General features: G+C 39.7%; 1 protein-coding gene across 3 annotated transcripts in view; it reads left to right on the top strand.

Annotated features, from left to right (window-relative positions):
- ATG2B (autophagy related 2B) overlaps positions 1-12,278 on the top strand; it is a 60,755-nt gene that overhangs the window by 1,723 nt on the left and 46,754 nt on the right. For all 3 annotated transcript variants that reach the window (XM_061612072.1, XM_061612073.1, XM_061612071.1), the window contains exons 2-6: positions 4,399-4,561; positions 6,434-6,586; positions 7,395-7,497; positions 9,989-10,151; positions 10,934-11,113. In XM_061612072.1, the coding sequence (XP_061468056.1) occupies positions 4,399-4,561; positions 6,434-6,586; positions 7,395-7,497; positions 9,989-10,151; positions 10,934-11,113 (762 nt within the window). The remainder of the gene's footprint in view (positions 1-4,398; positions 4,562-6,433; positions 6,587-7,394; positions 7,498-9,988; positions 10,152-10,933; positions 11,114-12,278) is intronic.

The raw sequence follows: 12,278 nt of genomic DNA, 5'->3' as shown, positions 1-12,278 counted from the left end.
TATTTACTTTTACATGAATTCATCAGAGGGCACAGTGTTGGGATTATTGGAATGGTATACTTGTATGTTTGTGGCAGTAACTTCCTTAATAAATTTGCGTTTAGTGGAAGTCTTGCTTAGTCATTGTACTGTATGACACTATAGAAATCTGGTATGGCGGTTGAAGCATTGGAGGGTTGTGGGGTCAAGTCTGTATTTGCCAGCAATTTCTGGCCTCTGTTCTAGTCAGACATTGGGGGGAGGAGGCAGGTATTTCTAGAAACTATATATTCTCTACTGTGTTAAGTGTCAGGGTATGTATGCACTTTTTCTGATACTGCACATTCTTGCATGTTGACATGAGATCAATCCAGTCTTCCATATCACTCTTCCTCTCCTATGCTTTTGTTGTATTCAATTAGTTTGCTCAAGAATGACATTTTGAATAGATTTTGTAAGAATAAATTATTTTGTTACATTACAGAATTTTTTTGTTTAAATGAGATATATATTTTTTAGAAAAGAGAATGCTCTGTTTCTCTCCAGGAAGTCTGGAGACCAGTTGTGTGCACTTTTTTTCTTTGTAAGAACATAAGAAGAGCCTGCTGGGTCATCCAGTGGCCCATCTCATCCAGCATCCAGTTCTCACAGTGGCTAACCAGATGGCTGTGGGAAGCCCACAAGCAGGACCTGAGTGCAACAGCACTCTCTCTTCCTGTGGTTTCCAGCAACTGGTATTGAATTTATGAATTGAAGATGATTAATTATATACTATGTTCTACTAAAATTATTTTGTTCTATTTTTCATATGTTCTAAGAACACCATCTAGCTGTGAATCCTGAAAACAATTTTTATAGAGTGTATAAACGGTGTGAGAGCAATTATTTGGATAAAACGAATTTTGTCAGTATAATTGTTGTTCTCATATGACCCTCTGACACAGTGAAGTTTTTATAGCAGATAGGTTGGTTCTGAATGTTTTTATTTAAATATCGTTTAGTGGACACCCCAGTGCTTGCTTGCTTCAGCAACATGTGCTAGAAAAAAAAAATTACTATACCTATTTTTATGTGCTGATTGGCAGAAAAGAAAGATCACATTGTTTTAAAGACATTGTTCAGCTCTGAGCTAGCTATTTTTCATGCCAGAAGTCACCCCCAACTGAGACATAAAATTGAACTAGCAGCATGTGAATCAGGGAGGGATGGATTACTTACTGGTTACCTTCTGTATCATCTGCTGCATCTCAATTTATCTCTCTACAGCCCCCTGTCTATGTCTACTATGATAGTTTAGTTGGATAATTTTCATTGTGACATTAGACAGCCACTCATTGATGTTATAGTCTTGTTTCTTTGTTGGTTTTCCATCTCTGTTTGAAGTACCTGTAGAGGCATTAACATCAGTGGACTAAACATTGTGATCACATTATTTTGACCCAGACTACCTGAAGAGATCGCTGGTAGGAGTTGCCACCAACAGGTTTTGCTTGAAACTTTGCTGGCAGTTACTATAAGACCTGCTGTTTGTTTCATTGTATTGTGAAACAATGCTGAGGCTGGAACCTGCGTATTCAGTGTTTAAATTCCCAATCCTTGATACTTGTTTTGTGAGCAGACTGTTGCTGCCATTTGACATATTAATGCTATGTAAATACTCGAGTGTGCTGATATGCATACAGGAGTGAGAGATAGTACAGTTACTTTCCTGAGAGCATATAGCCTGAACTAAATGGTACAGATGGGAAAGGACTTTTCTAGAAAACAATAATCTGAATTAAAATTCCATACTTTCTGGACTGTGATACAGCTGTGAAATTGAAAGGGGAAATATTGGTAGGTACCAGATGTATTTTTAGGTTTGTTCATAATCTGCGTTACTGAGAATTAAATAATACTTTTGCTCATATAATAGTACCCCCATAACTCTATGGATGGTGAGATCAGGAGCAGGCTTCAAGCTTAAGTTTACTTGCATTAACTCAAGGGTGGCCAGTATGTTGCCTTCTAGATGTTGTAGACTGTAACTCCCAGCAGCTCTAAATTTTGCTGTTCTGGCTGGGGCTGATGGGAATAGTAGTACAAAAGTCTGAAGGGCACCATGTTGGCTACTTGTGCCTTAACTTTCCCTGGTGCCCTCCAGATGTCTCAGCCTACAACTCCTAGGATCCTTGACCATTGGTCATGGTGGCTAGGTCTCATGGGAGTTTTTAACTTGCCTATCGGTTTTTATGGGTTTTAATTTGGTATGGTTTTAAATTTGTATACTTGTTTTTAATGTTTTTAATTGTTGTAAACCACCCAGAGATTTTCGGCTATGAGGCAGTATATAAATGCAATAAATAAATAAATAAATCTAGGGAAACTGTTCCAAGTGGCAAGGAGCCTTCTTCAACCTGAAGAAGTCGCCTGATGAGACCATTGCATTTTTCTGTTTATCACTCATGTCTGCTCAGACTCGGACATCATCTTAAGAAGCAGTGCAAATGCCAGTATATTCTAGTATTCCATCAAGCCAGATTTGCTAGTGGATAGGGTGCTTGGAAAGGTGCAAATGTCACCTCTATGCTTGATCCTTGCCTCTGTTTGCTGTTGCCTGCCTATCTTGGTTACTGATGTTAAACATGTGGGAGTAGCTGTTAGGTCTGGGAGATTGTGAATGTTTACTTGGGAGAGCAAGAGTGAAGGTGGGCCCAGCAGTCTTGCAGGAGATGGCTAGGAAACTACTCCAAAAGAAGTCTTCCCTGGATCATAATAATATATTCATCACTGTTATCCATTCTTTGGTAATATTTTGGTTGGATTACTGCAGTGTAATTTAAATAGGCTGCATTTAAATAGCGTCTGGAAACTTAAATGCATTTAAAATATTGTGGCCAAATTGTTAACTGGGATTTGCTGGCATCAGAGTATTAAGATATCTTCACTGGCTCTCACTTTGCTTCAAGGCAAAGTAGTGGTTTTTCCTGGACTTCAGAGATAAGTCACATGCATGCAGAACAGAGGGTCTTTTCTGTGGTGGCACCTCCCTGTTCCATTACAGTATATCTTCTGTAAACCAGTTCACCTGGCATTTCCACTGCTGTTTAGACACAGGGCCAAATCCATGCTGTTTGACTGTGCTGTTAAAAGCATTTGACATTTTTGGCTGTTAATGCTTCATACTTTATAGTCTATTTTAATTACTGACTTTTTTTTATTTAGGTTTGCTTTCACCAGCTGTTGTATAGGCTACTTTCCTTGTAAATTTGTGATTCAATGCTTTATTGATAGTGGATTTTCTTTATAATGTTGGCTAAAATATTTTTCTCCTGTCTGTGTTGGGTTTTCCCGATTGTATGCTACTTTGTGCACATTTTCCAAAGTGTACATTATGCACACTCACCAGGCCTCATGGAGAATGTGCACGTAATCTGCCCAGGCCAGAGAATGTACAGATGCAGTTGATATATGCACATTCCCTAAGTCCTGTTGGAGATTATGTATATTGACCAGAAAATGTGCACAGTTCCCTCTTCAGGGACTCATGTGCACATTTTCCATGAGGCCTGATGAATGTGCACAGTGGTCGGTTGTTAGGCACATTAACTGCTCATTTTACATTACCCGTAACTAGAGATGTGAATGCCTAGAAAAAAACATGAAAAATTGGGGGAAAACGTTTTCCTGAATTTTTCTGGTAACCTCAGGGGGGGGAATGGTTTTTTTTCCTGAATTTTTCCAGGTTCCCCCCCCCCCCGGGACTTCATAATTCTATCCCTAATGCATATATCTTTTGCTCTCAGAATTTATTATCTTGGTGAATCAAGAATGGTTTGAGTTAAAGAATTCTTCATTTCTACAGGATTGCATTTCTTTTGTGTTTAACATTTGAAAATGTATTTTTGCCAATCATTTCCTAGGACATTTTAGAACTGATGAGCAGAATAATTAATGTGATTAAATAAACACAAATTATTTTTCTTCAGTTGTCACAAGTGTAAAATGGGCATTATGTGAAATTTAATTGTTTAGCTTATTGTGATAAAGCTTTTCTACAATCATTTTGCCTGCTACATTACCCCCCCCCACTTCCACAATTGAAATTTAATGGTTTCTTGTAACCCTTGAAATAATTTATGTGATTATGGCAGTAGTAGAGAGCCACCACAAAATTATTTATCTATATTATATCTATATTATATAATATTATATAATATATGTAAACATACTCCCATTTGCACCAAAATCACAGATCTGTAATTCAGAAATTATCTAGAAATTAAGAATGAAACATTTGTTCTTAATTTCACATTCAGTTATGAAGGGAAGTTTAATTATTTTTGATATAAAATGTCATAGGTGTCAACAGAAATTGAACTGCTTATGTAATATGCAGATTAATTCTGGGTTTTCTTCTTCTTTTTCTCCTTTCTTTAGAGTCTTAATGAGATTTTAGAGTCAGCAGATGCTCCCCTGGAAGTCACTGAAGGATTTATTCAGTCAATTTCTCTATCCGTTCCCTGGGGTTCTTTACTTCAAGATAACTGTGCACTGGAAGTGAAGGGCTTAGAGATGGTCTTCAAGCCAAGACCCCGACTAAGTAGGTTAAAAATATCATTGACTCATTCATTTTTGTCAGTGTCTGCTTAATTTATGATTAGTGGAATATTAGTGGAATAATACTCGCACAGTGAGTGCTGATCTCTCTGAAGCAGCAGGGTAGCCTATTCTTAATCACATGATAAAGAAGCAGATTATGACTTTCTTGGGGAGAGGCTGATGCTTCTGTTGTGGGTCCCACCCACAGTTCAAAGATATAGGATTGTATTCAACGTAGCACTAAGTAGAGTGTTCCATCAGAGCAATTTTTTCCCCTTTTATAACAGAACCATCTCCCCTTTCCCCCCTGCACACCCCTGAAATCTGTTTTGGGGTTTTCCCCAACCCTCCACAGCAGACTTTGTGATAGCACGGGGCGTGTGTGCAGGGAGGAGGGGGAAGCCTCATTGTGCTGGTGCTAAGTCTAGTTCAAAAAGTTAGTTGAATACTGCGCACAATTTGCAAAATATTTTGGCCCCAATCCAGCCAACAGTATTTTTGAATCCCAAATCCGTAGGCTGGGGTAGGAAACCTGTGACCTTTTAGATGATGCTGGATTACCAACCTCCATTGACCCTAGCCAGCATGGCCAGTGGTTGGGGATGATGGAATCTGTAGTTCAGCAACATCTGAAATGCTGCAGGTTTGTAAGAGAAGGGCAAAGCATATCACACAGTAGGAGTGATGAACAGTTTTGCATATCTCAGTGAAAACAATTTTGGACTATTGCCACACACACTTCTTAGTCATAGCAGCTGGGTATATTTGTATGGACTTGCACCTGACATTTAGTTTCTTGCTAAAAATGTTAGTCCTCATAGTGTTCTGTTGATCCAAGCCTGTCTTCAGCTGCACAGTCAGATTTATGATCAGGACCCAGAATATATGAAAAGTGCATACTTGGTTTATCTTTGTGTATCCACATCTCCCTCATGAGCCACAGTTTGCATGTCTGAAGACAATTCCTGCTTTTTATTCACAGACCATATATGCTTACCAAGTGAGAAACCTTACGGGAGGCTGTAGACCAATAGTTCCAAACTTTTCCCCCCATGGAACACTTGAAAATTGCTGATGGTCTTGGTGGACCATTTCATGATTTTTCTGCCTGTTGTAGCCATTGTAATGCACTGTGGATTCTGTGTGGTTTTTAATTGCATCTTATTATTATTCTTTTATTTCTTATATTGTATTTTATTGTATTACAATTTGCATTCCATAGAATTCAAATTGAAATACAATATAAGAAATAAAAGAAGCAATAAAAGTACAGTTAAAATCAATGTGAATATTTAATGTGGATATGTCAGTTTGGGAATCCCTGCTCTAGACCACTTTTTCCTTTGAGATTTCCAATATAATTGAAATCAACTGCTTTGTGTTTTCTGCATGCACACCTATTAATATTGTTATCAGGATTACACATTTACACAAAGAATGGTCTGCATATGTTTTGCTGCTTTTGCCATAGGTGGGCAACACATGCAGTGCCCATGCACTGTGAGTTCAAGCTAGATGTATACCTACAGTTTTCCTTCCTACTCCATTCCAGTCCTCAATGCTTTTTTCTGAACTCTTGTGTTCCACATCTGTGTTAATCCAGAAAGGAGAAAGCAGTGAAAGAGATGGCAAGCATGGAGTCAACACATGAGCAGGTGGCTGTGTAAAATAACAGTTACTGAGACATTTCAGAAGTTAAGGGGAGACAGATTTGGAAAGAATTCATGCCTGCTACTTGGTGCAAAGACCTTTTGAAAGTCTCTAAATTTTGTACTTCTGATTTTTCCCTGCATGCATGTATTTTGGTTATGGCTGTACATTTGCTGAAGACTGTTTATGACAAAACATCTGAGACACGTCTCTTCTTTTCTAGCTTCTGGTTCAGAACCTATGTATTGGTCAAGCTTTATGACTAGTAGTATGCAACTTGCAAAAGAATGCCTTAGCCAGAAACTGACAGATGAACAAGGAGAAGGGTCCCAGCCATTTGAAGGGCTTGAAAAGTTTGCTGAAACAATTGAAACAGGTACTATTGACTCTATAAACTGCAAAGCAGTATATCAAGATATTTTTTGTAATGCTAACTGGGTCAGCCAAGGTCTTACAACTTTATCCTAGGAATCTGACAGCATGAAAAGCTGCCATTGTTTGATTAAATTAATTCATTTCAGACGCAAAACCAAGCAGCATACTTGGGTTATAAGAAATTCCTATTCAATGGTAACAATAGTCAACTCTTAAGATGTGGGCCATGATATAGTAATAAGTGAGTCTTGCTGGACCCACAAAGGGAATTGCTGTAGGGCAGAATGCGCTCTCTTTCCCTCATTCCCAGGTCTTCATGCATGGACCATGGTGCACCAGTTATTATTGAGAAGGGGAAGCCAGTATGTATGTTCCCTATAATGGTTCAGTAGTCCCTCTTCTCCCCAGTGCTGTTTCCACAATTTACTTCTGCCCTGAGGAGGAAAATAAGGGCTGGGTAGTTCAAGGATGCACATACAACCTACTCCTTCTACATGATGAATAGTGCAGGTGATCCGTATGTTTGTAGAGGTCCAGAAAAAAATATGGGGGGGATTTTTTCCTAATTTTTCTGTTTTCCTTGCCCCCCAAAAATAATTTTCTTCCAAAAAATTTTTTTAATTTTTTTTCTGGGCCTTCACGCTTTTTATATGTGTACCTAGGGAGAGGAAGAAGGCTCATTGAACTTTATGTTAATTCCTTCTATTGGTATAGGCAATAGATAACTGCATAACTGAATGCCATATCTTGTGTTTCGTCTTCATATTTGTATGTGACCCCTCCTTCTAATTTTTCTTTCTTCCGTGTAGTTTTAAGAAGAGTGAAAGTCACTTTTTTAGACACTGTCCTGAGAATTGAACATGTGCCAGATAACTCTAAAAGTGGAACAGCACTTGAAATCCACATTGAGAAGTAAGTAGTGATTTTTTAAAGTGACGCTTAAAATTTTATCTTGTTCTTATACGTGAGGATTTATTTTATTTATTATTTATTTGATTTCTATCCCGCCCTTCCACCCTTGGGAGTACAGGCTAGCAAACAGCAAAGAGTTTTTAAACATTTTAGAACAGCCAAATACCCTCACAGCTAATAATTTCATGGTTGCTAGGAACAGTATATTTCATCCACCAGCTGTCTGGGTGAATAGGAATGTTTTTAAATTTGTTTTGAATATTAATCAAGAGGGAGACACACTTCACCAAGGAGGGCAGTCCATAAATGGGGAAGAGCTGCCGAGATGGGCCCGTCACAGGTCAGCGCCTACCGGGTAGAACCTACCACCACCAAAAGACCTTCCCTGCCAATTTTAAGGCCTGAGATGGTTGATATTGGAGGAGGTGCTCTTTGAAGTACTTGGGTCCCAAGCCATTTAAGGTTTGCACACTAGTACTAACCCCTTGGATTAGGCCCAGTAGTTCACTGAGTTTATGCTACAGGTTTTGCTGAATTCCACAGTAACTGGAATCTGGGGGCAGATTGTGTCTTTAGTAGAACTGCTCTTGATTGTAAACTTAACAGACTTACTCAGTAATACTGAGCCTATGTTGTATGTACAGTAGGGCCCCACTCATACGGCAGGTTAGGTTCCAGACCCCTGCCAAAAACTGAAAACCATCAAAAAGCGGATCAGCTGTAGTGCAGGGGTCTGGAACCTAATCCGCTGATTGCACCCGAGGAGGAGAAGATCTTCCCCTCCTCGGGTGCGATTAGCTCAAGCGGGGGAGTCTGATCGTGCCAGAAGATCAGATTTAGCGTGCTACAGCTGATCTTCCCCTCCTCTGGCATGATCAGCTGGAGTGCAGGGAGCTCCAGCCCCCCCTCCAACTGATCGCCCCGCTGGTGCTGTATTAGCAGAACTCCGAAAAGCAGGGCGCCGAGAAGTGGGGTCCTACTGTAGACAGAAGTTACCTTTGCTGATATGGTGCTACAAGAAGCCTCTGAGCATGTACAATGTAATCTGGTAGGATGCTAAGAAAGTCTGGCTCCACAAAGCTTTTTCCCCAGAACAGTACTTCCACTAATCAGTAATTTAGCCATGCATAACAGCTCTTCTCCCTCCTTCAAAATCGCCCAATAGGGTCATGAATCCAAAACGTTTATGATTGCTACCTTTGATGTTTCAAATTCATTTTTCATTTTGAAGTTTTCTAATTAAGAATTGGTGTGGTTATTCATTGTAAGATCATCAAAAAGCATTATTGTTCTTTTGGAAGCACAAAAGCTAACATTATTTAGAATTTGTATTTCATCTTCCAAATTGAAAATGTTGGAAAGTATCTATCATTTGCTGTAACTGCCTTTCTCCAGAAAGGGCAATCCATGTGAAGAAATGGGCTTTTGCATGCAGATTAGATCATTTGGAATACTGTGTACAGTTCTGGTCGCCTCATCTCAAAAAGGATATTATAGACTTGGAAAAGGTTCAGAAGAGGGCAACCAGAATGATCAAGGGGATGGAGCGACTCCCTTACGAGGAAAGGTTGCAGCATTTGGGGCTTTTTAGTTTAGAGAAAAGGCGGGTCAGAGGAGACATGATAGAAGTGTATAAAATTATGCATGGCCTTGAGAAAGTGGATAGAGAAAAGTTCTTCTCCCTCTCTCATAATACTAGAACTCGTGGACATTCAAAGAAGCTGAATGTTGGAAGATTCAGGACAGACAAAAGGAAGTACTTCTTTACTCAGCGCATAGTTAAACTATGGAATTTGCTCCCACAAGATGCAGTAATGGCCACCAGCTTGGATGGCTTTAAAAGAAGATTAGACAAATTCATGGAGGACAGGGCTATCAATGGCTACTAGCCGTGATGGCTGTGCTGTGCCACCCTAGTCAGAGGCAGCATGCTTCTGAAAACCAGTTGCCGGAAGCCTCAGGAGGGGAGAGTGTTCTTGCACTCGGGTCCTGCTTGCGGGCTTCCCCCAGGCACCTGGTTGGCCACTGTGAGAACAGGATGCTGGACTAGATGGGCCACTGGCCTGATCCAGCAGGCTCTTCTTATGTTCTTAGGTTCTGAATGGTCAACAATTACAGCATGAGGGAAATACACTTCCAGCACTCAAGTCTGCATGGAGAGTGCTGACAACTTGGTGCCCCTCTGGACTTGAAGGCTGCAATTACAAGTGTGTTTATGAGAGTTCAAGTCTTACTCAACTTACTTCTAAGTATACAGGCTTAGGATTGTGCTGTACATACTCTCAACAAGGATTTTAAAATGTGTTTTTTTAAATGAAGTCAGCAGTGAGCAAACAACCTAAAAGTGCTCTCCTTTCTAGGATTATCAGTGCCTCTTTAAAAAAACAAAAACAAAATTCTCTCAAACATGGTTGGAGATGCAAGCAAAAAATGTATTTGTTTTTTTGTTTGGTTCTGTCGTTATTTCTTTACTTTATTTCCATTCTTCTAGAACGTTGTACTATGATGAAACTGCTGATGAATCCTCTGGAATTAATGTGCATCAGCCCACAGCTTTTGCTCACAAATTGTTACACCTCTCAGGTGTTTCTTTCTTTTGGGATGAATTTCCAGCATCTGAAAAATCCTCTCCAGTTTGTTCAGCTACACCGTTGGTAAAAAAAATTAGATTACTATATATGTATAGTTGATGAACATGTTTATCCTAGTTGTCCCTCAGAGGCACACAGAAAGAACATCCCTGTGTCCCCCCTATTCTATATTCTCAGGTTTCTTTCCCTGCCAGCAGTGTCAAATGTCTCGGATTCTGTGAGAGCTAAATTGGGCAAGGTTTATAGCATTGCCACATCTTGTGTTAAATCCATTTATACATTGCCCGCTACAGTTTTATAGTAAATGAATTCTGAATGAGAACACTCATTCTTTTAGTTGCTAGAATGTTGACTTGACTCTGGGAATCCAAGTTCAAATTGCCAATCTGCCAAGACTACCCAGTGAGCTACAGAGCTATCTTTCAGCCTAGCTTAACTCAAGAGTTGCTGTTAATCTAAAACTGCTACTTTTGAGGTCTTTGGGGCAAAATACAGATGTAACAAAGTAAAGCTAAGAGTTCACCAAGTGCAGTTTGACATTTAGTATGTTCATTAAAATGAGATGCTATATTACAAATTAGTTTTGACCTTCCAGCTCAAAATCTGTGTTCCATTTTGATCTTCAGAATGCTGTGTATTGTGAAAGCAAAAACTAAGTCTATAATACTAGAAAATGGTTGCATCACTTTGTTCCAGTTGCTAGGTACTGAATAATAGTGTAGTTGATTCACAGTCAACTAATGTATAATAATTACACAGTCTCTCATTGTATATGCTACAGCTGGAATACACAGTGTTCTTGAACGATAATGAAATTAACTGTTTTCCTCATATTTATTTTAAAGGCAACAGAACAAAAGCTCTCACCTAGCTGGAACCCCAAAATTGTATATGAGCCACACCCGCAATTAGCAAGAAACTTGCCAGAGGTTTCTCCTTCTGACCCTGTGCAAATATGTAAACTGATTGGAAGGATGGAACTGAGCCTTACATTAAAGCAAAATGAAGTGCTTCCAGGAGCAAAGGTTAGTTGTAGCCTAGTGTATTACAGGTAAAGTCATATGTTCAGGGTGCCAACATAGGCATACAACTGTAGACAAAAGTTGCAGTCATGTTTTCCCCCCTGCTGTGTGCTACTCAAAGTCTTAGTGCTGATCATTCCCTCATCCCCCTTTCCTTGATGCACACAGCTGAGCTCTCCTGGCCAATTTTCTGGGTCTGAAAAAAAGAGTGCATGTTGTGGTTGCCAGCCAATCATACAACTGCCATTTAAAACTTGCTTCTTTTTTCTTGGGTTTAGCGCAAAGGCCAGCTCCGGACAGAAACAAGTTAACTGTGACATGGAAGGTGACACTCTGCCACTCTTTTCTGCAGGTGCTCCTGCTAGTGAACATTCTTTTCCAGTTGATGACCAGATGCTGATTTCGTTCATCATGTTCAATAGTGACTTCTGCTTTAGTTTGACTTTCTGCATTCTGATAGAATGCCATGTCATATTTTGTTTTGGCCATAGTTCATTGAACAAGCTAGGATCCATTTTATGTTCAAACAAACCTAATGTCCAAAAATTGTCTGGGGGTGGTTTGTTGTTTTTCCCCCACCCCTGCACTGCCTCTATGAATGCCTGCCTGCAGTATGAAGCCCTTTTTTGGTCTCCAAAGCATCATCCATTCTCTTCCCATTGGGTGTCTGCAAAAATGGGGTGAGGAAGTCAAATGCTGTCTTCCTTTGAGATCTTTGGCTGCTTGTAGCATGACCCTCAGCTGAGAAAAAGTCCTAAAACATCCTTTCCTCCCTCATTCCTAGATACTCCTCATGAAGGGATGCTAGCGTTCTATATTAGTCCTTTCCTCCCAACAGTCTTGAACAAAATTCCTTCCTTTTGTGAGGATTCTTTCAAAAAAAGGGACAAAGGTGTGTTTCCCCCCCAGTAGTAAAACTGCTGATGGGCAAGAGGAAGAACAGTAACCTGGGTCCTTTGAATATAAAAGGTGGTAGACAGGATGTTGCAGAAACAGAGTTTAGTGGAAAATGAGTGTGTTGGTGGTTAGGCGGAGCTTTTAGATGAAATTGTAATTGCACCTGTTGAACTGCTGATATAGCTTGCTAAGAACAAAAAAGTATGTTTAACACGTATCTCTTATTAGCTATGGGGAAGAGAGTCCTTGGTCCTTTAAAAAGAAAAACAAT

Source organism: Rhineura floridana, chromosome 2 (assembly GCF_030035675.1).
Source record: "Rhineura floridana isolate rRhiFlo1 chromosome 2, rRhiFlo1.hap2, whole genome shotgun sequence".
Lineage (NCBI taxonomy): Eukaryota > Metazoa > Chordata > Lepidosauria > Squamata > Rhineuridae > Rhineura > Rhineura floridana.
This window is presented reverse-complemented; position numbering and strand designations above follow the sequence as displayed.